Source organism: Cariama cristata, unplaced genomic scaffold (assembly GCF_000690535.1).
Source record: "Cariama cristata isolate BGI_N322 unplaced genomic scaffold, ASM69053v1 scaffold6754, whole genome shotgun sequence".
NCBI classification, from domain to species: domain Eukaryota; kingdom Metazoa; phylum Chordata; class Aves; order Cariamiformes; family Cariamidae; genus Cariama; species Cariama cristata.
The window spans coordinates 23448-49625 of NW_009614572.1; the positions used below are offsets into that span (position 1 = coordinate 23448).

At 37.8% G+C, this 26178-nt stretch overlaps 1 protein-coding gene across 1 annotated transcript in view; it reads right to left on the reverse strand.

Annotated features, from left to right (window-relative positions):
• Positions 1 to 26081, reverse strand: part of NKTR (natural killer cell triggering receptor) — a 41321-nt gene extending 15240 nt beyond the window's left edge. The window contains exons 1-5 of the mRNA XM_009699464.1: positions 26024 to 26081; positions 17634 to 17708; positions 11462 to 11569; positions 10378 to 10422; positions 8528 to 8615 (exon numbers count right to left, since the gene is read on the reverse strand). Coding sequence (XP_009697766.1) covers positions 8528 to 8615; positions 10378 to 10422; positions 11462 to 11569; positions 17634 to 17708; positions 26024 to 26081 — 374 coding nt within the window. The remainder of the gene's footprint in view (positions 1 to 8527; positions 8616 to 10377; positions 10423 to 11461; positions 11570 to 17633; positions 17709 to 26023) is intronic.
• Positions 26082 to 26178: the final 97 nt, after the last annotated feature.

Genomic DNA, 26178 nt, shown 5'->3' on the forward strand with positions numbered 1-26178 from the left:
TCCATTCACTTGACTGGCCTCATGACTCGAAATACAAAGCAATGCTTCTATCTTTAACCATCAAGACTAGAGCACTTCAGCTCATAAGCTCACAGGCTTCCCAAAAGCAACAGCAGCATAACGCAAGCAGACATTATGTGCTACCCTACAGTTCACTTCTGTGAAGAATGCAGCCTTCCTCCCTATTTTTCAGCTTCCCACATTTAGTCGTTTCTAGCCTGAAGAGGAAATGCAACTGCGTTACATTTTGTACACTATCCTAATAGGCATTTGGAGTTATGCCGAATTTCTGAGTTGACTTCAAATTGGACGATTCAAGGCTGTGCATATATAATTATACCTTAAGATTTACCTTTTTGATGATAATGCTATGACCTAGTATCTCTCTATATCCTTTTCCAAAACAGAAAGGAAATTACTTCTACAAATAAGCCTGCACTAATGTTGCACAGGGAACCTTGCTATGCAGACAAATTCGGTAAAGAACATCAGAACATGCTTACGTATTGGGGGAGAAAAAAAATAACTCAAGATACTTTGCATTTCAAATTATTTTAATATTTGAAAACATTCTTCCTCTCTCTCCCCCAGGCATTTTGCCTTTCTAGCCTTCTTCCAATGAACTCCCCTCTCTCAAAATAATCAATTACAGATGCTTTTTCTAAATTTACAATAACACAGATGTGATACAGTGAAGTCAGTTTTTCACTGCTATAATAAAATACTTCTTTTTAAGCACATTTCTTCACTTGAGTTTTGAACTATTACGTCACAAAACACTGCAGTGCTGGAACGCATGCCAAAAGATGGAACTGTGAATCAGGAGTGTTTACGCTCCTGATTTTTTTTTTTTTAAGCTCCAAATGCCAACCAGACCTTTCACTTCTGTAATACTACATAATACAGAAAAATTTCTTTGGTTTAACGCAGGGAAAGAAGTGCTATCAAGCCAACATTTAGTTTCTCAATAGTAGGGGGTGTTCTTTGTTTTTCCTTTGCTAATACAGCATATTGCTACAAACAGAAAAATTCTTACAGCTTTTGAAGTTCTTTAAGCAAGAGTTAACTGCATTAACAACCTGCCGTTAAGTAAACAATTTAGGCAGGCTTAATTATAAAGCTGATTTAAAGTATTGGGGAAAAAAAAAAAAAATAGAAGTGGGTTATTTCAGTGAAACCAATAATAAACAAGACTCAGTGCTTAGAAGTAGCTTGAAACAGCAAGAGGTTCGATCACACTTGATAGGAATGCTGTAGTAATGTGCTCCTGCCATGCTGCAGCAGCACTTGAAGATCAATTGAGCAAATTCCCTAAGCATGTACTTTCTTTAGACTAGTCCTCAACAGGCAAAGAAAGAGATAGTTGGTACATTAAAACCCATGTATAGGTTTCTTCTGTTACACTGGCAATTTGATAGATAAAATGGATAGGGTTTTTCCTCATTTACTTGTTCATGAAGTGAAAACACAAGGAAAAGCATTCTCCAAAAAGAAAACTCAGCTGCATGACATGACAAGAAGTTAGGTGACTTAAACTTCCTATGGGAAGCAGAAACCCAGCTCCTCATTGTGCTTTTGAAACTTTTCTCCTCTCAACATTAGGGTTGTGATACGACATCTATTCTGCAAACGTGCACTTTAAAAAGATCACCTAAAAGTTTTCTGCAGATGTTCTGCCTTTCAATCCTTGAACATTTGCTTTTGCTTCAAAACTTAATCAGGAGAAAACCTACTTACTACCTTTGCACTATAGAAACCTAGAGTCATGATGAGATCCTCCCCCAAAATAACATTTTACTAAAACATTTCTATGCAGAACTTTTTTAAATTAAAACAGTCAAAGTTTGCCTTCTAATATATACTATTATCCAAGTTATTTACAGAAGGACAAATACCTTTCTTCACTCAAGTTTAAAGTAAATTGGTTTAAAACACTGCTGAAGAGAAAGGCATCTTTTTGATAAAAGCATGTTATCACGCCTCCCCCCACCCCCAAGAACCTCAGTCCTAACAAAGGATTCAAGGCATATAACAATATGATCAGAAAAACAAGAAAGATAAAAACAGAAAGAAGAAAAGGAAAGGACACAGCCTTAGAGGAATGAGACATTACCTTTGGAGCGCACGATGTAACACTGTTTCTGTAAATTTTACACAAAAATGGCAGAAATAAATTGTAATACATTTTCAGACAAAACTGAGTCTATGTTTCATTAAATACAAGTTTAAAATTAATATTAATCAAGTTGTATGCAGAACAAGGATGCCTAAAAGAGGGCTCTAAATTTTCTTTAGAATACAAGGTACTTTGAAAACTACAGTTAAGTTCTCCTTAAAACCAAAAAGAAACCTACAGACATAACCTGCTTGCATACACTATTACAAAGATAAACAGTTAGAAAAGAGAATCCTCCCGCTCCCCTCTACGTCTCAATCCAGCAAAAGTGTTAGAACACATGCACAACTTTAAGCAGATGAATAACTGATTTCAATGGGATTATTCACATGCTTGCAGTTACATAGGTGTTCCAATGCTCTACTGAACCCAGTCCTAAGTATATACGTCATAGGATGGCACACCATAGCTTAACCGTTTTGATTTACAAATGAAACGTGTTCTGTCATTAAGTCCACAACTTCATACATTTCATAATTAACCAATATCTTCCTTTTATTATGAAGTTTTCCTAGAACTAAGAAAAATAGGAGTTTTCTCTAAAATATGTGCATTGCTATTAGATTGCTTGTGTTCAGAATTATAGAAAAACAAACACACTGCAGATGCAAAAAAGACCAAACATATGCACCAGCTAATTAATGCTATACTTTTGCTCTGCTATAATTCTGAACAGCAGCAAAGTTTTACAAATGCATTATCAGCTGAGCTTATCATATTCCCCTCCCCCCCAATAAACTATTAGTTCTTCGTTATATCTCTGCATATTTGAGCAGTGATATTCTCTGTTTGTTACTTAATACACATAAAAGCATTCTGCAAACGCTTTCACACGGGCTGCGCTTTTATGTAAACTTTTGATCAAGCCAACGGGACCTACTTGTGTGATAAGTGCAGATATACAAGTTTTGCTCAAAGATAATGCAACATCAGCCATTTTCATTTGAAATTTTTAGATTTTTATATTACTGTCAACTGTTCTATAATTAGCTCAAAGGCATTTCATTCACAGTAAAAAAAAATTAGCTGTTGATTAGGAAAATACCTGTTTTGGGACACCAAAAAGACTTAGAAATGAACCGCTTTTAATAAGCTGGTAACATTCAGAAATCATTTGTAAAATCAAAACAAGAGAGTCCTTACAATTTATTTTATCCTTCATTTAGCAGATCAAAGTGGTTAGTTTGTTTGAATTTAGCAACTAGGTATGGCACCACACATGAAAAACTTTTTTTTTTTTTTTTAAAAAAAAGCTGTTTAGTTTTGAGCAAGAAAGCAGAGCTTGAGACACATTAAACCAACAACACGCTCAATATGGAAAAAAAAATATAATGTAGCAGTAATAGCAAAACAGCCTCAAGTTTTAAATAGCTTTTAAACACAGAGGCAAGAACTCCAAGCACTTGAACTGATAAGGAACACAAGCTAGGACTCCGTTTTAAGTTGTAATAAGGATGTATTCCTCAGTAAACTACATGGCTAAATAACAAGGCAATAAATTAATTATTGCATAAAACTTCCTAGTGACAACAAAGAGGTCAGTTACTTTTTTTTTTGCCTTCTATCGTTGTCTTTATGCTTCATTCTGCACAGGCGCTTCTATTTTCCTAGTAAGTGTAGCTTGACAGATTTTGTATGATAATGGAAGCACACCTAAGCCCATGCAAGCATTTGTAGGATCAGGAGTCTCATTGATTTTATAATACGTTATATACTCATTTTCACAAGAGTTGCACCTATTTTGTATTGCAGCTTTCCTTACTAGCAGGTTGGGCATGGCCACATGCATGACAGAGTTGCTCTAAAGAGACAAGATACCATTATTAGACCAGCTTGACCGAGTAGCAGAATACCTTCCTCCAGAAGAACATCACCCAACAAGTAATACAGCCACTGAGCTGGAACACCCAAGAACAGGCCAACTATCCCCCACCGACTAAATCAGGGACCCAAAGACATCAGCTATATTGGTGCAATGCTCTGGGTGCACTCCCTCGATAACTAATAATACATAATCTTCTCAGCAGCAATTCAAAACAGATATTGGAAGATACAGAAAAAGGAAGATGGTTCTAGAGTGGTTCCTGTCAACTTCTACCTAATCCTAGGGATTCCATAGCTGAGTATCAACATGGAAACAGGACAACTAAAAGATTAACACACTCAGGTGGTGTTTAGAACACTTGCTAAATAACTGATGGTTCTAAACCAAAGCTATTCACAGAAAAGAATCAAATTAAATAGTGGTGCTATCCAAAAATACAAATAGCCAATTTATACCCTGGTGCCTTACAACCATCTTCAACACAAGTCTGCAATAAAATGCTACAACAGATCCCTTTGGGTAAAGAAAATTGAAGTTTCACAAATCCAAACATTATAAATCCAAACATCTGTATCCTTTCTGCTGGATTTTGACAAGATGCATTTCTTCAGACTAGGAAATGTGTTGTAGACACGTGTGAATAGACTTGGCCTATTTAAAGTACATGTGCATGAAAAACCTAATCCTTCCTCAGCTAAACATTCTCCTTTCAATCCAAATGTTACTCCTATTCAGGTAAGGAAAAAAAAAAAAGTGGGGAAAATTAGTCAACGAGCACCAAACACAGCACTTCTGACATTATATATACACATACAAATAGATACTTTTGACTCTTTATTCTACTTTTCAATCTTGCCAGTTTCTACCAGTGCTTTAATTTATGTTCATTCTTTTTACGCTGGCCTCGCTGGAGCTTCCTAACAATACTTACACTGTCTTCTCCATGCCTAGTTCTCTATTGTTGCTTATAAATGCTTCAAGCTCTCATGCCAGAGAAATTTCTGATGAATCAAAGAAAGCTGATGATACTTTAGGATCAGATGCTTGCTTACATGAAGATTAGTCTGGAGCTTCTATTTCAAGTAAAACTGACCCCTGTAGCTCAACTTTTCACAATTTTTCGGCATTGCATAGGGTCTTCTTGTGACCAGTTTGTTAGTGCAGTCTGCCTAAGAGCTATTCACTGCCTGATTACTTTCTGTAAAGCCTAGTTACTCCAAATGGCACTTTTCTGTGGTAAGCAGCGAAAGCACTTCTGATGAATAAGCAAAACTGTTACAGTCAGGACTCTTGCTATTATTATCGCCCTACTTGGACAAATACTTGCATAAAAGAAAATAACTTATTTATACTCCTTATCTGATACATTAGATGTGTACAACAGAGAAATACAGTGTTCTCATCTCTGTAGTTATCTATGAAAAAAATGCAAGCAAAGTTCTAAAGAAGTTCAGATGGAGATGAACTATTTCCCTTTTTATAAATCTAATCAATAAAATTAAACATGTTCAAACTATTAAAAAAAAATCTGAAGGCTGCCACTGGAGACTGCCTTTCATACAATTTTCAGGTTATACATTTGAAGAACATTTTTCCTAACGATAAACTACTGAATAACTGAGCATTCTTTTGAGTATAAGAAACACATTTTAATTTCAGCTTAAAGTTTATCACTAAGGAAGCAAACATTTTATTAAAGAAAAGCTGTATAGATGCACAGTACATTCCCTAAAGTAATTAGATAAATGCCACCAAGCAAGACTAATTGCTTTAATATATTGCATTTTAAAGTTGTCAGAAACTGCCTATATAAAAATCTTTAATAGTTGTTTCCTATTTTGTCTTGAAATTCAAACTCTCCACATTATGAAGCAGAAACCAAGCTCCACCATTAAAAAATCTGTACAAAAAGACAGATTGTTGAACTGTGCATTTCACCATCCATCCTTGCCTATTCATAAACTGAGTTATCAAACACAAACCTGACTTTGCAACTGACTGTATACGTACACACGTCCCTTTATGAGCAGCCTCAGATTCTGTAATTGTAGGCATTCATTCCTAGCATCAGCTGCAGTACTGGAGGCCAAAGGTGGGATTCAGCTTAAATGCATAAACTTGCAATATAGCAAAGGCATCCGCAAGTGAGGTAGGCATCTCAGCCGCTTGTCAAGTCTCAGGAGAACACTCAATTGTCAAAATATAGGCATCTTGAGCTGCCCTGCTGTATCCTGCCTGGCTTCCAGCTGCTACTGCAGGAGTGCAGAGTGTCTTGCAGGTGCTACATTATATTTGCACACCCTGTCTTGGAGTTCCCAATATGTCTTCATTAGATGTCTGCATGTGGTAAATTGAAAAAAGCCCTGGTCAAGAGGGTCACAGAAGTCTAGAGCATGACAGCATGCTTTAAGGACTAGACTGCAGCCCACCTAAACCTCATCAGTTATACTGGGAGTTTACTCCTGGGCTTGATTCACTTGCCTGACTCTAAGACAAGCTGGTGCTATTTAAGACACTACAGGATATCCAAGAAATCTGCATGGGTAGGTAGGTAAGACATAACACCTTCAGAACATCCACACTCTTCTCTCTCAGGAGTGGAAGGCCAGGCTTTAGATTGCTACAGGCAGCTGTGGTTAATCTACCTTGCATGGAGACAATTATGTTTAGGTGTCTTACTCTGCCTGAACTCCCACCAAACTAACACTTTCTCATTACAGTGATTTTAGGAAAAAACAGAATTTCTGAAGAACGTCTGCATCTTTCAAAATACTTCTGTATTTGATGAAAGTGCTCTTAAATACTGTTCATTTTACTGTACCATGTAAATTATAAATTTAGCATCCAACACAACCTTAGGTTGTTTCAGTGTGTGGGGAGAGACAAGGTATTTATGTCTTAAATCTAATTGAAGAAGTGAGCCGAGTCTACTAACCATAAGGGAAAGAAGATGACATCTGAATCAAATGCAGGAGAGAAAAGAAACTTTAGAGCCCTCAAATGACAGCTTCTTGACTGATGTGACATCACTAGATTTTCATGTATATTGTTCAGATAAGCTTAAAAATGGAAAATTATGACAAGAGAACCAAAAGGTAAGTCACTAAGTAATAAATAGTGAATAAACATCTTGCAGAGAGCTTATTAAACCACAGGTTTAATATATAGATTTTTATTAATTTGTATACAGATCTATTCAGATTTACTGTAAGGAAGCTAAAATCTGGTTTGAAGGTAACAGAAAACAAGTTTTTGTACATTTACAATTTTATCTCTACAGAAAGTCCGAACAGTGGTAACTGTGAAAGACTTCCTCTTAGGTTCCTATTCATTTTCCATTTTTAGGGCATTCTTTAGGAAGAGACCTAAAAATGTCTCTTATCTGAACTTCATTGTATCATACTGAAGATCTTTTTCAGGCAAAAAAAAAAAAAGAAAGATTCTTGAGGACAATTTACTCCTTTACTGAAGACAGTGAAGCGCCATTCATTCTTATCCCCCAAGAAAGATGGCAAAGAAAAAATATTTTTTTTCCCACTTAAGCAGCTACACTAAAATTTACTTTTGAAAACACCGGTGTTATTTCACAAAGTTCTTCTCCGCACAAGCCCAAAGTTATAATCCAGATCTTTCCAGATACAAACTGTTAAACGTTAACAGAAAGGAATTTTTAAAAGCTAGTTAACAGGAGGAATTAACATGTAAAAATTAGCAAGTTTAAAAGTACTAATACTGAACCTAGAATACAACTACTTTAAGCAGAAGAGCCTGACACATCAGATCTGAGTATTTATTGATGGTAGAAAGTCATGTGTTTTCTACAATTTAACAGAACACAGCTACATACTAGGATGGATTTATTTTTAAGGTAATGAATGAAAAATCTGATTATCAGCACATAATTTTACATAGTGTTGGTACCAAAGTAGTTGGCATATGCACAAGTGAACAGAACTCTGCAGCAATATAGAAGAAAAGCATGTCAGGAACAAACACTCCAAACCAAAACAAAATTAAAAAAACCCTAACAAGCAAACAAACCACTCATCCTTCTCCCCCCAAAAAAGAAAACAAACAAACAACCCCCAAACTAAATCATAAATCGTAATATTTTAGAAAGCACATGCAAAACTGTAACAAACCACCTCTATATCTCACTCCCTTTTGCATACAATGCTCAACATTGTAATTTGCAGAGAAGTCTCTTACAATTTGGTTGGTGCACACACAAAGCCAAAGAATCTGTTTTCTGAACACTAAGAACTTATCACATAAGTCATATTTTTAGGGTAAAAAGCAATGAAGAAGGAACATCCATGTAGCACCAGCTTCTAATCCAAATAAATGTCACCAGCAAATAGTGATAACTCATGTTTCCTATTATAGCTTACACTGCAGGTACCCACTCAACCCTATTTAAAATAAGGCGGATAACATTGTTATAGATAATTTAGCAATACCATCTTTCTCATGAACAGCGCTTCTCTGTTTAAGAAAAGCTGAACTGTGGTATTACATCTACTCACATGAAAAATTGGGAACCATTGGTATGTTTCCCTCGGTTTGCCATTGACAAAAGGAACGCTCTGTCATGTTTGAGAATAAAGTTTTCATCTGTTTGAAGAAAAAAATACGTTTGTCAGATTTTCCCTGACAAGGAATGCAAGTCTAATTTTCTTAGTAACTTATGGATGCTCTAAGGAGAAATTCTGCTGCTGTTGAAGAAACATGAACAGGTTGGAAAAAACAAAAATCAAGTTTAAACAAGACTCTCCAATGTTACAGTAGAAGCAGTTATAGGACAGAAAGTATTCTTTCTTAAGAGAAAAAAAGTTTCAGATATAGTGCAAACACTTCTAGTGAAAAAAAAATTCAAAGTCATTATTGGTGTCTTCAATAAACATTAGATTCTCATAGACTTGGATTTAAATCCAGCATTTTCTGAACAAGGACAAAGTTGGCAGACTTACTGACATCCTAAAACAAGACTTAACATACATGATACTGTTATTTACACAGCATGCACGTCAGGTAGAAAGATCCTAGAGAAAAAGTAATTTCCCTGGTATAGCACTTTAAAAGACAGTCACCTATCAATTCAATTCAGAACTGGAAGTCTCAAAACATACAATGGAAAAACCCCCTAGATACTCAAATGAGAAACTAAAGAACATAGTCTTCCTGCAATTTAAGTATAAAATCAATTAAGACTAAACTAAAAATGCATTTTATATTCCAGTGAATTAAAAAGGACTTCTGGTTTTACAGCATAATATAAAACCAGATCTTCTGAAGTCCATTTTCAAAGCAAAAAATAGTAATTTGAGTGTACAAAGCCATTATTTTTAAGATTATATACTGAAACAGAATGCTGCACGTTTAGCACTCACTGCCTTTAGAAACAAACTCTAGTTACATCTTAGTAAATGGATCTATTCAAGACTTTCTTTTGACTAAAGGCTGTGATGCTCCAACACCACACTATGTCTCTGTTTAAGACAAACTTAATGACATGCACTTAACCACGCAGAGCTACTTGCAAAACATACAGAACCAGGGGCTGTTACATAAATACATAGAGTGTCTTTATTAACACCTGCTTTTTTGTAAGAAAGAATTGTATGTCTTTAAACGAATACTTCATAAACTCACCATTTTCCTTCCAACAACAGATTTTAAAAAGAGGTAAGTGTACATTTATTTACAAATTCTTTGCAAATCAAATAACTTGTGTAGCATATTAATAAAGTCAAACACTTTTAGGAATGAACACTAAACATACAAACCTTGAATAGGGAAGGGGAGGAAAGGGACATCAACAAAAGAAGAAATAACTGTTTAGAGCTGAAAATTATGCCAGTATTCTTTCTCAGAATAAGTCATTAACCCTCAGAAACGTTAGACACAGAACTCTCCATTTCTCCAAGCAACACAGATATCCATCTACAAACGGACGTATCAGTTGTCTATATATTTACTAGGGAGGGTACAAGGGAACAGAGTTTGAATTTGTGTTACTGAGCTTTTGTTTCTTACCTTTTCATTTTGCAAAAGACCACATTCTCTATAAACAAAAGAATATGTTGACAGTTTTAGGCAGGAAGATAGGAGTTTATTCATGAATAAAGTTGCCTAACCTCCATGCTGAAAGTCATGTTTAAACAATAATGTTAGCCTTAATTAATTGCCAGTTAAAGTTAAATATTACCAAAAAAATTATCTGAAAGTCATGCATATAAAAATAATTCTCATGCAACATTAGTTTCATGCAAAAGGTGATCTATAAGTAGACCTGTTTTCATTAAGTAACTTGGGAATCCAGACTTGTTTATCCCAGAACTGAATAAAGAATTCGCAAAGATATATTTCCTCTTACCTTTAAAATAGCCACCATAAATAGATTCACCTCCTTTTCCATTACCTACACATTAAAAAGCATGAATTAAACCTTTTGTTGCATTTATGAAACAAAATGTGTGCAACATTCCACCAGTTCACAACAAACCAGGATAAGCTGGCCAGTCACTAGTATCTGAGCATAAGCTCCTTAATTAAAAATCACAGCCACATATTACCCTCTTGACACTCAAAATACTGAGAATGCAGATTGCCTTAGTGCCTCTGAACACTGGAAAGTCTGAAGCAGGGCTCCACAGGCTAATCCTCACTGGTATTTGCTGAAGCAACAGCACACAGCAAAACAACAGCAAGCAAAAAAAGACAACAGTAGGTAAGACCAACAATCTTGCTCAGCTCAAAGCAGCTGAGAGACCACTAGAACAGATGGGATGAGATAAGAAAGTAGCTAGCAGTTTTAAAAGTAACCCTACTCGACTCTCAAAACAAGATATTCCCTCACCGTGCCCATTTTATCAGGTACAAGATTTCAGGACACAGTGAAGAAGATAATACATTTTGGTAAGGTCAGATATTTCAGGGAAGGACAACAGGCTAAAACATTACACTGTACACATACTGCAGGGAAGGAAACAAAGAAACTCCTGGAAAATCTCCTTTCAGAGACATATCCATTTAACACTTCTAGTTCGTTTATTACTTTATTATTATTTTTAAACTTATTCAAACAGTTATGTCCCTGTATCAATACAGCATTACTAGTGTTGCCTCTATTGCGGACACAAAAGTGAAAAGCAGTTAAGACTACAGTTTAGATTTAAATTGTTTTAAGAAGACAAGTGTTATCCAACTCCAGCAAGGTTTGGTTTTTTTCTTCTTTAACCTAACATATTTTTCTAAACAAATATTACTTCAGTTGAAACTTTTTAGAATTTGAAAAATTAACAAAGAAATGGGTTATCTACACTATACTTCACAGCAAATGAAATGTTTTTACGGTATTGTCACAATTTCATGGCATTTTCTCAAGTTACATTATAACCACATAAGTTGTAACATTTCTGTTCCATTTAAAACATCTCAGTTTTAAAAGCGCATTTTACCTTCGCTGAAGTCCCCACCCTGAATCATGAAGTTTTTAACCACACGATGGAATGTAGTGCCTTTGTAACACAGCTTCTTTCCAGTTGTTTTGCCAATTCCTTTTTCACCTGTAAGGAGGTTAAACAAAAAGAATCTACAGATTGTCACTGAACAAATTCCAAGGGTTTTACCTCCCTAGTGCTAATGGATATAAGGGCCATCAGAATAGCGCAACTATAAAAGATAACACAGTCCTACCTGTTGCTTTTTCACTGCCCATTAATAGCAGAAGGGACCCCTTTACAAGGGGACTCCCAAGTGAAAATTAGGTTTCTTCTTGGAAAAAAAAAAAAATAATTTCCTCCTCTCCCAAGAAGGAATGTACTCATCCACTCAGGGCAATTTATAAGAAAACAAGAGTTCATGATAACGGCGGGTTAACTATTTTCTGTGGTTACAGCTACACTGCTGCGTTAGCTGAAGCTTACACCAGAGTCCTTTTCAAACCACTTACACATCTGAATGTGCCAGCTGAATCCCAGGATAAAAATCTGAGCTCAGAACAGGCTTCAACCCAGTTTCAATGCGATCTTCTCTTGGAAAAGTGGGATTGAGCTACTCCCAGTATGTGTCACCTTCACTAATTCATGCACAGTGTCAGGCCACCCCTTGATGCCAATCTGCCCGGCACCAACCCTCACCATCTCAGCACGAAACTTGCACACAATAGACTCCCATCTCTGAAAAGACTGACAACAGGGGAACAAAATTGTGTATACAAGAAGCATTCCAGGATGAACTGAATGAGAATCCTACCTGCGGGGGGGTGGGGGGTGGAGGACAGGAGGTGGGAAAAATCTCCCAAACCCTGAACCAGGGCCGTTCTTACTCAGCAGTGGAAGCCAAGCCAGGTCACGGTACTGGTTAATCCTTTCTGAGCTTGAGATTTCCTAAGTGGCACTCAGTGGACTCCTGGTGCAGCTGTAGTTCAACCCTACTGGTGATTTTTGAGAAAGGCATCCCAGAACCTCAAGCTTTATTAACATTTCTTCCAAAATTCAGAAGGAAAACTGCACTGGGTATGTGGATGAGGGTACTACAACTGGCAGGGCAGAGTTCCTACATAGCAGGTTCATATAAGGGATTTATCCTGGTCCAGTCAGGGAACATACAAGAGACATTGATTTTAGCTTCCAAGAAGAGAGGAGCTGGTAGAACACAGCAAATATGAGTAATAGGTATATTATACCCTGTGCAACAGCTAAAAACCCACGTGAACCACAGGTGCAGGTGTGTAACCTAACATTCTGTTTCATCCCACCACTGGTTATGGAGCAGACATTTAACACCCAGTCAGATTTTTACATTCAACCAGTATGTTCTGTACCACTTAGTGCCCTCAGAAGGGTACGTGACCTTGTTACCCAGAGCCAACACTCCCCTTTTGCGATCTATCGTTCCCCCACCCAGAACTGATGGCCAAAACACCCCAAATTTGCCATTCCAAACTGCCCATCGCTGTCAGGATGAGGGCAAAGAGCAGTCTGTTGCATCAGAAACATTCATGACATTGCTGTTTATCATAGATAGCTCAGAGAATGTAACTTATTTGCCATCACCCTGACTCTCCATACCCATAACTCATGTCTCCTCCTACCCCATCTTTGTTTTCCACAGAAGCTATCCAGGCAAAGCTATTTATCACAAGGCTGGACACACCCTCTCCCCTCCCAAACATGCCCCTCTTTGCAATAGCATTGGAAACTCCACGTCAATCAGTACCAAGGAGTATCTGCCTACATTTTTGGTCGTGTTTCAGCATGTCCCTCAGGCTACGGATAATCCCCTTACAGAATGGGATCCTGCACTGCACTTTGTGCACATGCACACACACGTACATTGAGGCGAGCTCTAGACTATGGTCAGAACTTGTAGACCCTTCTTTTACTCTACAGTATTGCCAAGACAGCATAGTCCCTATCACAACAAATGGCAATACCCCTGATATTCCCTTCCTTTCATGCATGATACAGCTATGGGCAAAGTCATATAACTCAACTACTTCCCCATAAGCCACGCTTTAGATAAAGCATTTGAGCTGCTGGTGAAATGTTCCTGCAAGAGCTGCACTGTGTCACTCAATTTCAAAATCAATCCTTGGACTCCCAGTCAGGCAAAAGACAACGACCCGTTGTTCTACTGGTTAGAGCTGCAGCATCTCCCTAAGCTCACACACTTTTCCACAACAGCCAGTACAAAGCCCATAGAGGTTGGGCTTCTTTTTTGTTTATGGTCAAATACTAGCTTTATTCTGTTTGCACTAAATATGCCTGAATTTTGTCCGATAAATAAAAAAAAGTTGCCTTTGAGCCCAATCTACTTGCACCCTTCCTGCCTAAGCAATTCTTCCCATGTGCTGCAAATCGCTTGTAAACGGGATGGTGGTGGAGAACTTATATAGTGATTGCAAGGGATAACCCATTAGGCAAGGAGGACACAACACAAGGGCCTTTATCCAAGTGCCCTTCTCCCTTTGGCAGGTCAACGTTGCTTTCATGCCCTATTAACACCCTGCACTGCCAACCAAATTGGAGATATTTTGAATTAGGAGCTCAACAGCAATTTTCGTTTGGGATTACTTCCTGACAAAGTGCCAAAGAGCAGATGGGCTCGTGCTTATTCAATAGCTGGACCGACTGAAGAACCTCCAAATGACAGTTTGGAAGTCCAGATGTTTTAATTTCAATGCAAGGAACCTCTTGCTGTCAAAGCAGACAGCGTTATTTCACAGTAGCCAGGTCTATTTCTGAGAATAACGTCAGGCTGCAGGAAGGCAGCCAGAATCACCCTGTCCTCCTCCATCTGTTTCTGACAAAACCAACCTGGCTTGCCTCACAGAGATTATGGAGGGAGCAGCAGGCACGATGACGGGCACAGCATTTCAAACACTGGTCTCCAGTCTTACTCTCAGGGCATACTACCTTGTCTTGAAACAAGTGAAATCGCTCTTCACAATGACACAACGGAAGTGCACAGCCCAAATCAAGTTTCTATGAGGTCCGTAACACCGTAAGCAGGGACACACGGTACCCGGCAGCTGTGTTGCCTGTATCAGCTACAATGCAGGTGGGTACCCATACACACCTAAGGAAAAAGAATATGCTGGACTGGCCTAGCATGCAGAATCATGAATCTATGTAGTACAGAAGTGTACAGTGCTCAGTCCACCGCTAAGATACTCCGTTATGTAGCTTATATGGTCCAGAATGGGACAGCATCCTGTCTGTTAAAAAGCTATGTACCTCCTTAGATGAGCATAGGCCTTGCATGTGGCTACAAGAAAACATCACTGCCAGAAAGTGATGCTGTACTGAGTAAACCTCCAGCGATTCAAAGACTTCTTGCAAAGGACAAAAGATAGACCCGACAGGAACTCACACTTCTATGATGACTGAAGTTCTACCAATGGATCTTGCTGTGAGTAGTGGCAGGAGTCAGAGGAGCCCGACTTCTGGAAGCAAATGACTTATTTGGTCTCTGAAGATGGTATAGCAGCTCACAACTCTAAAAATTTAAAGCCACCCTTCACATCTCAGTTCTGGTTGCCAGAGGTCAATGCAATCTTACCAGTACACTTTCATGTCCCATCACAGAACTGCTGCTCTTCTGAAGATCGGCTCTGTAGGTCCTCTAACATAATTTAGGCAAACACAGAAGCAGTAGCCCAACTGGAATGTTACATCAGTCCATGGGGACAGGAAGGAAGTACGTACCAGAGAACTGCTGGATCCTAGCATGAAGAGTGTGGAGGACCCTAAGCCTGGCTTACCGCTCCTGGCCACAGTTCTCATCTGCGGTACCATGCAGGAGACAGCATCCTTGTGTAGAACGTTCAGTTTAGATGCTGAGGCAATCTAGGTTCTGACAGTACAAGGCAGGAGAGCAGGGAAAATGGCATGTGTAACGCAGATAAAGTAGCAGTAACAAGTGCACTGGAAGAACTTGTCAAGGAGAAGCAGAAAGGCAGACAGAATAGCTGACAGGAAAAAAAAACCTCAGGCGAACTGAACGGTAACACAGATGTAACTAGTGCAAATAAGAAAAGAATTAATGTTGGCCATGTGACTCTAACCACCAAGATCAGTGATCCCAAGTTCAAGTTTGAGAACTACCACAGCAGAAAAGAGGTGGATTCTACCAGCAAAAGAAATGGATACAATTTAATTCTCTTAAACATTACATTCACCAAAAGAAATTACTTCAAGTTCTTCTATATGCTGTTCTCTCCCCCACAGAATTTAATTATCATGTGTTTATTTGCAAACTTTTAAAGGTATCTGTCAAATCATTGTTCTGTCCTATGAGCACACAGTAGCAAACACAATTTGCAAGAATGAAACAAACGTTTCAGGTATCTTTTAAAGTCTGCCAGTCTGATCTCAAGAATAGACCTCCTAACTTTGTGCTTACTTTCAAATGTTCTTCCAATTAAAGGCAGGTTCCAGCCGAAGACACCAATGAAACCTGTACGGCCAGCTGCAGAACAGAATCCAAACACGGATGCAATACCAAGAAGTGAGGCTTTTTTTTTTTTTAAAGTCATTATTTCTTCTGCTTGTTGTTTCATTCCTCATCATCACCAACACCTTTTCCTTCCTTTATCTCCATCTAACATATTTCTAGCAAAGCTGCTGTAAGGATTTAAACAATTCTTCAGAGCTACAGAACACGAGGCTCAGACATTATGCTATTCAGTCTGCTACTGCATTTTATTTCTTATCTTCTGTAATCTACTATGACCAAGATAAACTTCAAATGGGTTACCATTTTTCTATGATAGTTGTACCAGTCTTTCCCATTCTCAGTCTATCCCTAGGTATCCCTTTAATAAGCGTAACTGATAAAGAAATCATAAAGTAGAATAAAAAGAGGGGGCATCACCACACAGACCTTAAAAAAAAGGAGACAGTATTGTACCTTCCACAAGTTCATAGTATTATAAAGCTCTTCTAAATCTTCACAGAGATCATCCAGAACACAGAGATTATATAGAACACATCACATTCTGGGATTTGAGCTCTAACAAGATGAATGTTAAGAAGTTAACGTATAAGGATATCAACAAATTTGTTTCCCATAACCAGTTAGCTAAAAGCTCTTCACTAAAGCCAGATGTTAAAATGCTGCCTGGAAAGTCTTGGTGGAGCGTTTCAATGATTTGGAAAAGGTAGAGGCTTCATTAGTGAAGTTAATTCAATGTATACTGCAAGTTGCTAAGCATTCAGGTATAAAAGATAATCAAGAGACAGAGAATGCATTCTTTGCATAAATAACACACACCAATTCCTACAACAACCTAATCAAGATTAATCTTCAACTTACAGCTGAAAAATCCCCGAGGAACAGCACAGACCAAAAAACCACACCAAACCCTTACTACCCTTCCAATCATTAGAAACCGTTTTTAAAAAGTTGAGTATTTCTTAAAAAAAATGGGTTGGAGGGTGCTACATAATACCCAGACATTCTTTTGGCAATACTGTCCCTTTGACTTCACAGATCTCTTCCCTCTCCCACCAAACGATCCCAGGATTTCTAAGGGACCATCATATTCCCTTTTAGTCCTTCATTTATTTAACAGATGTTTCTTTCCTCTGACCCCTGTGTAGCACTTCTATGAACCTGAAATACACTCAAAATTTTCTTATATATATTCATTTTATATAAGAAAAAAATTTATATATATTCGAAGTTTTATGTAGTGTCCCAAGTCAAACATCACCATTATACTGTGCAGTGACATTAATACTTACATGTCTCTCCTGATAAATCCTGAAGAATTGCTTGCCTTTATCACATTTGTGTAACTTGAGTGATTAATAATTCCACTATAGTTGGAGCCCCACATTAGGGACAAAAACTAAATAAATTTTTTGTTCCATAAATTCACAGTTCTGCATTCTCTAATCACGTATTATCTCCACTACTCTAACTCAGCTACAGTTACAGAATACCACACAATTTCCTGCTATGCATTATTCAAATCCTCCTCAGAGCTAACAAGCCTCAGCTTTGCTTTTACCAGAAAAAAAAAAGTGATCAGCACTATTATTATGCTGTGGTTTATACCTGCATAAACACATAATAATTGTAAGAAACATTAAAAATCCTAAATATAAGCATGCTACTTACCCGAGCACAAGCAAAGGAAGTTTTTGCAAGTCTTTGGACATATGTCTGAGAAGAGCTGAAACATAATTCGACCAACTAAAAGATAAAAAAAAGTAATTAAAGAGTTTTATAAAGACATCAGAAAATCTGCATATAAATGAATCGGCATGTTTTGAAAATCTAACTTTCTGAGAAAAAGTTAGTTTATCAAGCAGAGGAAGAAAACATCTCAAATATGCATATATTAAAACAAGTAGCAGGAAAGAACAATACCATAACTGTAAAAAAAAAAAAATACAAACACAGGATTAGGTAATACCATTACAACTAATTTATTAAAAATCCTAATGATTCCATTCTGACTTGAACTTGGAAAGCCAAACTGATTTACTAAAATAATTTATCTTGTCAGTTCATTTCTGTTTTGAAAAAGAAAAAGATTTGCCACACATACAGGTCCTCAGAGAGCTGGAGTAATTTCCCCCCCCAAGTACTGTTTATACAAATACATTAATAATTACACTGTCACAGTTTTCCCTGCGATCATTACCTAAAAAGTCCAAGTGATTTAGTGTCATACTGTGTTAAGGATTATAGACGCACTGGCACTCTTGGCCTAAAATCCTTTAGTTTAAAAAAAAAATTTAAAAAATAGATGAACCAAATAGGAAAGACAAAAGGCGGTCAGAACAATACTAGCAATTTCACGACTAATGCTCCACTTGCCAGATACTACAAAACAAATATTGCTTTCTCACTATGCAAAGTGAACAGAGTAATTCTCATCTCAGTACAGTTACCTCCGTGCTATTGGTGGCAGTTATGCTACGTACCTTCCAAAACTACTGAAATACTGCTGGAGAGTGGTTTAATATAAAGAAAAGCTATTTTAGAACTGATTCACATTTTCTATTTTATTTTCCATGATACTGGGGCGTACACTACTAAAGAAACAAAACCAAAACACACTCCCAAATAGATTAAATCTTTAAAAAATACATAATTAGGAAAGAAAAAGCTATTACCTCTATAGGTTGTGAAATAAGCCATAAAACCCACACTGGTGTCCAGCATTACAAGCAGACCGGCAACAATCTGTCAGGGAGCACTGCCCTCTAGTGGTGTACACTGGTAAGACGCTCAAAAATAATTTAAAAAGGTAACTACTCCAGGAGTTACTTCTTTTTTCCTTCTCTTAAAGGAAAAAAATAATAATTGAAGCTCAAGTGTATTTCACTCAATACTTTGTCAGCAAGAAAAATTCTGAGAGGGTCCTAAGAAATTGCATTCAATTTTAAGGCTTTGTCCAAACATACAGAATTGCCAACAAGGTGAATTGTTAGTTCAAAAAGGGGAGAAATAATAAAGTAACACGGAGACCACCTGTATTTTGTGCTCTTAGACAAAAATTCAAGATGCCTTCAGCTGTTGAAATGTCTGCATTTCATTAACCGCAGTAAGAATGTTCTCTGAGTATTCGTCTTTACAGCAGGAAAATCTAAAGAAAACAGGTAGGCACAGTCTCCAAAGAATGAAGCAATAGTGAATATTCAAAGACCTCACATTATCAGCAGTAGCTGTAACTACCGCTATGAAAAGACAGCTATTTGAAAGTGAAGAAACCATTATAAGTTATGCAGATCAAGATTCATAGAGAGAACACAACAGAGAAGACAGTTTAGTAAAAGAGTTATTCATTTTCCTTATCAGCACAGTCATTCAGGAGAGTAGCAGTCCTACTCCTCTGCCTGCAAAAGCCCTGAACAGTGGCTAAGTGCTTTAGAAAGCCACGTACAGATTTCCTCTTGCATTCGCTATGTGAAATAACACATGACACCTTTCAGAGAAAACGTTGTCACTATCCCCATTCTCCTAAGAGTAGAGAAATACGGACCAGCTGCTGATTGACCAAGGTGACAGCTGCCAAATAACTACAAGGTGTTACTGCCTACGGGCTCCCGAAGGGACTTCTGCCCTCGGGTATGAGCTGCAGAAGCCTTCTGGTTGCAAGTCCCTGTCCTACATACAAACCCCACCACATTTAGCACCTTAAGCAGCGGACACCACCATTTCTGTTTTCTGATGGAAGAATGTCATCTTGAGTTCTCGAAGATGTCAAGGCAGAACGTGGAAAAAGACATTCATAACGAAGGCATCGTGATTTCAACAGTATCTTTCACTACTGCTTTGTCAATAATAACGTCCGCTGGCTTCCCACGCCTTTCAACTCCTCCAAACTGTTTGTAATGCCCATATCCAACATCAAAAGACTATAGATCCAGTTTAAAAGGATGTCTCTCCTGCATATAATCTAAAGTACTGCTTACCCGGTTATGTCCAGCTATATGAAATGTTGCTGTGTGCTTACAAAACACAAACCGCATACTGTGTATCCATCTGGTGGGTTACTATTTGTATTTTACTTAAACTGCATGAATACCATTGTCACTGAAAGGTTGTATTTTCCACTGACAAATACTCAGTGAAATGTGCCAGAGAAAGATCAAACTCATTTTCATACCTTGATCAGACAAATACATAGGAAGTAGCAGCTGTTAACAAAATAAAAAAAAATCTGTATAAAAAGTACACTTAGAACCTACACATCTTTCTCTTACCTTTTCCCCCCCAAAAAAAAAAAGGAAACATCTCATTTTAAACTCGGAGCCGAGGTATATGCTGACATAACTCAGACAGAAAAGCATTTGCGATGCTACTCATTTCCTCAGATTTAGACACCTCTTCTCTGAAATGATCCACCTTCACCGTACAGAGAAAATTTCCGACACTTTCTTCGGCTTCATTTCCCTGATACAAAGGTTAAGTTACCTGATTAGGGAACAAGCTTTCTGTGACTAATCGTAAGACTTGAACAGTAAATTAAAACAAACAAAAAATTGCTAAGAAGAGTTATTAAAGTAGGTGAAGCCTGCTCACAAACCGACCCAGACTCCTCAGTTGGCTTTGACCAAGAAATGAGCCTGCAGAGATACCTCCCTTCTGGACTAAAGCAAAAATGCTGGGATTATATTTTTAACAATTAAATTCTCACCTCACTTGAGATGCAAATCTTACAGTACCACAAGGAAGTTATACAAACTATTAAAATCTTTATTTTAATGCATCAGCAGGCAGGACATTTCTATAATTTTAATTCAGTGTTGCTCTCAATAGAAGACGGAGTTTCACCAGCTCATAGCTATGAAGACATGTTCATCTGTACCACAGTGTAGATTTTACAGTACATTACTTTCTGTGCTAGCAAACACCACAGAAATTTATCCAATCATAACTTAACATTTGCCTATTATTTGTAAAACAATACTTTGAGAAAGTATTCTTATTTGTTAGCAGGTTTTAAACTTACTTTGTAAAGATATTTTTGATAGAAGTTAGAGTAAGTGATGGAAGAAGTATTTACATTACTGGTAATTACATACAGTAATGATGCATATATAAGTCAGATGTTTTGAAGCTTGATTTCATAAAGTGCTATCTGTAGCTAATGAGCTATATTAATTATAGAAACCAGAAGGCATAATAACCAGAAATAATCCAATTTCAGAGCTCTATTTTCAAATTGAAAGATGAAAACTTTGTCTTTTATTTTGTTTTTGAACCTCTGATCAACTTTCCAGCTGAGGAAGAATTAAAAGATTCAAATTAAGTGGTAAAAATTCAGAGCAGGAATATCCACGCTATATATGGTAACAAGGGCTCCTGCTAGCAAAGTTTATTAAAATGATCATTGAGTTCAAATGTTTATCCAGTGATTTCCTCCAGTGTAGTTGCTTAACTTTTTAGAAACAACCTCGGGAGCCAAACACATACTGCTTGAATGTATTTTCCATGTAATACAAACTGTTTTGCTCGATTATGTTATGCTTAGACCATAAAGATACCAATTTCAGATAGACACTCCCTGAATAAATCTAGTTATTCACATTAAATTTAAATATATTGGTTTTGTCTTGTCCCAGTTTCCTAGAGCAAACCAAGTAAGAAGCCACTGTAGCACTTTTCCCAGTATATCAACAGGAATAGCTTGCTGAAGGGGAAATCAGGGATTACAACCATTAAGACAGTGATGCACATCCCTTACAGACTGAGACCAGGACAACTGCCAGAGGCCCAAAGGCTTAGATAGATGTGCAATAAAGTTTAAATAACAGCTCGCTAAAATGACCGTATTTTAATTTCATTGATTTATTTATCCCTAAATTTGTGAACACTAGGTCCTATAAATTTAAAAAGACTGCTTTAATGTGGAAATGTGGCTACAGTTTTCAGAAAAACAAAAGCTTCCTGTGGAAAAAGAACAGCTTTTATTTAAAATATCAGTTAAAGCAGTGGATGTCCCAGTTCCCCTGAGCAGTGATCTATGTCTTGACATATTAACACTTTGCTAATGTTTTCTCACCCCACCTTACACTCTTTGCAAGGAAAGCCTCCACAAATTTCTTTCCCCAGCTCTCTACTAAGCCCCGTCTTCCACAAACACTATCTGAAACTCCCTCCATTCCAACCTGTCGCGGTCTCCACAAAAGCACACATATTTCAGTACTGCACACAACAAAAATTTACTGTCTTCAGTTTCACAGAGATACGAAAGTGAGAAACTACACTTCTGACTTCTCCTAGCAGAAGAGGCTGATCAGTTTGGTCTTCCATTTACTAATTTAATTTGTTCTAGACCTCAAGGTAAGTCTTGAGGATATTTCATTCTGCACTGACAATAATAATTCTATATGATGATTGGATTACAATTTTTATTAAACCAGTTCCCTCCGATTCTACATCCTATCTCCCTTACACACCCTCTGACAGGGGTTCCCCACGTAGCATGCCCCCTTGGCTCCTGCTATACTGCACTCAACTGGATTGCTGATCGGTTCATGGACGGAGTGTCAAAGTGCCGATCTCTTCTCTGCCAATCTACAACTTTTTGCCTTCAAAGGGCTAAAAGTTAATGTGAAGTCAGTTGAGAACGGTTCCTGTCTTCAGGAAGGGTAACAGACACCCCATAAGGCATCCCTGGTTCTACTAATGCAGGCATAGTACTACGATGACCTTTGCAGTGGAGCTTATTTCACATAAATTCATAGCAGCTGAAATCCCAAAACACACCAAACTTTAGGCAACAGTGACTAGAAGGAGAGACGTAATCAGTCAGACTGTTCTTTCATAAGGGAAGGGACATGCCGCAGGAAGGAAAGAAACTAAAATGGAACGAAAATGTGAGCAAGGGTTCAAACAACAGCAGAAGATAGGAGAGAAAAAGTAAAAAGATGAGAAGGAAAAATCTTCTGCGAATAAGAATGAAACAAAGCAAAAATGAGTAAATATAACATATTTTATGATGCATAAAGCCAGTCGGAGGGGTAGGAAGATGTGTGAAAAAAAATCTTGGATGGCCGCATGAACTGCTACAGCAGCAGACTCCGTATGCGACATCCTAGTCAGACATCTGTTCTAATTATCACAATACCCAAAAGACTGAAGTTCCACACAGATTTTGCATCACAGAGTAAAGACAGAATTATTTAAATAGGCATCTGCTGCCATCCCAAAATTCTTGGAATACTGCAAGTAGCTTACTCCTATGTGCATGCAGTATGCGTCCAAATCCATTGGCAGGCGGGACTCAAAAGAAGGGAGAGGTATTGTCTGGGCTAATATCAAAATAAATGCTTATTCTCCATTTATTCTCCATTTGTTCTGTAAAAATTATGAGCCACAACATGCATTCATTAAAAAAAAAATGTTTAACAGGCAACTTATTAAAAGCAGCCTACATTTAGACTTAAACTGTGACACAAAGCCTACAAAGTTTGCCCCGCTGTGAGAGGCACATACAAGCAGGCATTAAGTTTTATTCCAAGATTCTGTAGCTAAAATTGAAATACGGACACAAAAGCTGTAATAAAACTTCTGAAAGCACAACCAAGGCTATAATATTCACTCCTGTATTTTCTAAGGGATCTAGTTAGAGTAAACTAATTCAAACTCTGCAGTCCTCTCCTCTCTCACATATGCACACACATTCCCCCCACCTTTGGCCGCTCCTTCTCAGCTAGTCCACGCACTGCTCTCTTATTTTTAATTGCTACAGGTATCTTGACAAATATTGGGTAAGCAAAGTCTATAAGGGAAAGCTAAGACTTGGCAACTGTGTTGGGGAACATTTTTGGAGTCCATGCAACCTACACTGTTAAAAATGACACAATTTTGTATTCTGCAGGCAAAGCGATGTCTCCAGTACTGTGAGCGGCGTGTCCTCTTATCCTCTGCATTTTGTGGAGAGGTATTAGTTCAGCTTTTCTGTGTAGACAGGGTGGTGGCAATGTCTTATTTCTTGGCTAGCAACAAAATGCAGGATTATTCTTTTCTGCAGTTCTTTCTCCCTACATCTAATAAAAATGAACAAGCAGATCGGCTCATCATACTGAAGTCAAATAAGCAAAATGTTAATTTAGAGATCTCCTGGCAGTTTACAAGTTAAAATTAATACCTCACAAAAAAAAAGAAAGTACATGTCTCAGAGTTAGTGCTTCATGTCATCTGGAAGCACTGCTTTATCATTCACACTTGATTCAGCTTTTGAAGGTCATCCCATAGCTAAGAGAGCAACGTTTAAGCTTTTAAAACATAACCTTAAATCCCAAGACATAGTTGCATAGTGAATTAATAAACAGACACTAGAATAAAGTAGTCTAATCGGATTACACACAAGTCCCCATACCAACATTTTACAAATTGGCACGTTTTCCTGCAAAAATACAAGCCATTAGTCAGGTGCAATAAAAACAGCAGGGCTCTGAATTTGATATACAGCTGTGAGATTGCTGTTACTTTAAAGGGAAAATAAATACAGCCAGCCACAAACAGAGCCAAAGCCCTCTGTCTCCTCCAGGTAACCAAAGCTCTGCGCCACCAAGAACACTAACGCTGCAATTCCTCTCCGACACCGCTATCAATCATCAAACCCAAGTAGATGCGAGGGAAAACAAGGTAATCCACTTTCACTCGTGATGCACGGCACAAGGCTGAGGCAACCAGAGGTATTATGAAATGGGAGCAGGAACGTGCGCATAAAGAAAGAGCAGAAGAAAACAGCGCAGGGAGAGATTCTTCAGATGGAGAGTCAAAACAAAAAACCTAACAAAGACTGAAAGCAAATGAGACGAAGAATGAATTGTCTTTGAATGAAATCAATTCCATCAAACTACCATTCCTAAACTGGAAGCCTACGCAACCTAAAACATTTTTAGTAGTCTCATTCCATAGTAAACATGAATCTAAAGCAAGAGAAAATGTTAAAACTCCATTTACATTAGCATTTTCCTCTTCAACACAAGTATTCAGAAAAGGCACTGTTAATTAAAATAACTCAAATAGGAGTTACAATAGCAACAGATTTATAGACGTGCCCTATCAGGTCACCAAAGTTAGAATTGAATCTTTCTTTTGAAAATTTGGTATAAACAAAAAGCAAGTCAAATGGGTTACAGTTACATTTGAATGCAACTGAAATTTGAAAATGCAGGAATATAAACTCTTATTTCAAAGGCTTTCAGAGAAACATTGAAGCAGAAAATGAAAGTGAAAGCATAATGAAGCCATCACATTTACTCATTTTTCTGAGACACAAATCGTAGCAATATAAAGCACTGATTATATGCAAGACAACTAATACGCATCAATAAATTCACGTTCGAAAAGATGGGTAAGTTAATCTGTATGACCATTTTTACAGAGTGGGGAAAGCTAAACAGGGAATCAAGTAGTGATTCCAGGATTAAAACTCACAGTCAACCGCTTACGGGCAATGACACTTCCCCCAGGGAAAATACGAGTTAATAATTAAAAAGAAAAATCCATCTCTTATTTTTTTAAACAGGCCACCTGGTGAGATATCTTACGCTTCTACGGTCAATTCTTCATTTCCATTCAGAAGACTCATTTTGAGCAGGAGGAAGATTTAGACCAGATGACCCCCTGAGGTCCCTTCCCAGTTTTAATCACTGTATGGTTAAAACCACTTCCAGAAGTCTCTCTCTAGTTTCCTCACAACTTGCCCCAATTTTCCATACTTTATAGAACTGGAAAGGTGTAATACATAACCAGACAGCACTTCTAACACAGAATGCTCCCTGTCTTCAAAACAGTGTTAGTCAGCCTCACCGAACCTCTCTCTTCATGTATACAAATAAAAATCAGTCGCAAGAGAGAATAAAAAGCATCCAGCACCCCAGTAAACATCAAAAGTTACTGAAAACTAACTCAGAAATAACACATCAACGGCCAAACCCACTGCTAACGCCTCGAGACAATTTTTAAAGGCAAAAATGCGGTAAAAAACCCCCACAACACTTGACACGAATGCTTGTGTCGGAGCCGCGAGCCCTTACCTGGTTCCCGGTTGATTTCTATCTCGAAGAAGCACTGGGGCCGGTCCTGCACCCCCATGGCCGCGGGCAACCCCGCAGCCCCTCGTCCTCGCCACCTGGACACAAAGAAGAGTCGCCCTGGGGAGCAGCCGCGCACCGCCGGATCCAGCCCCCGG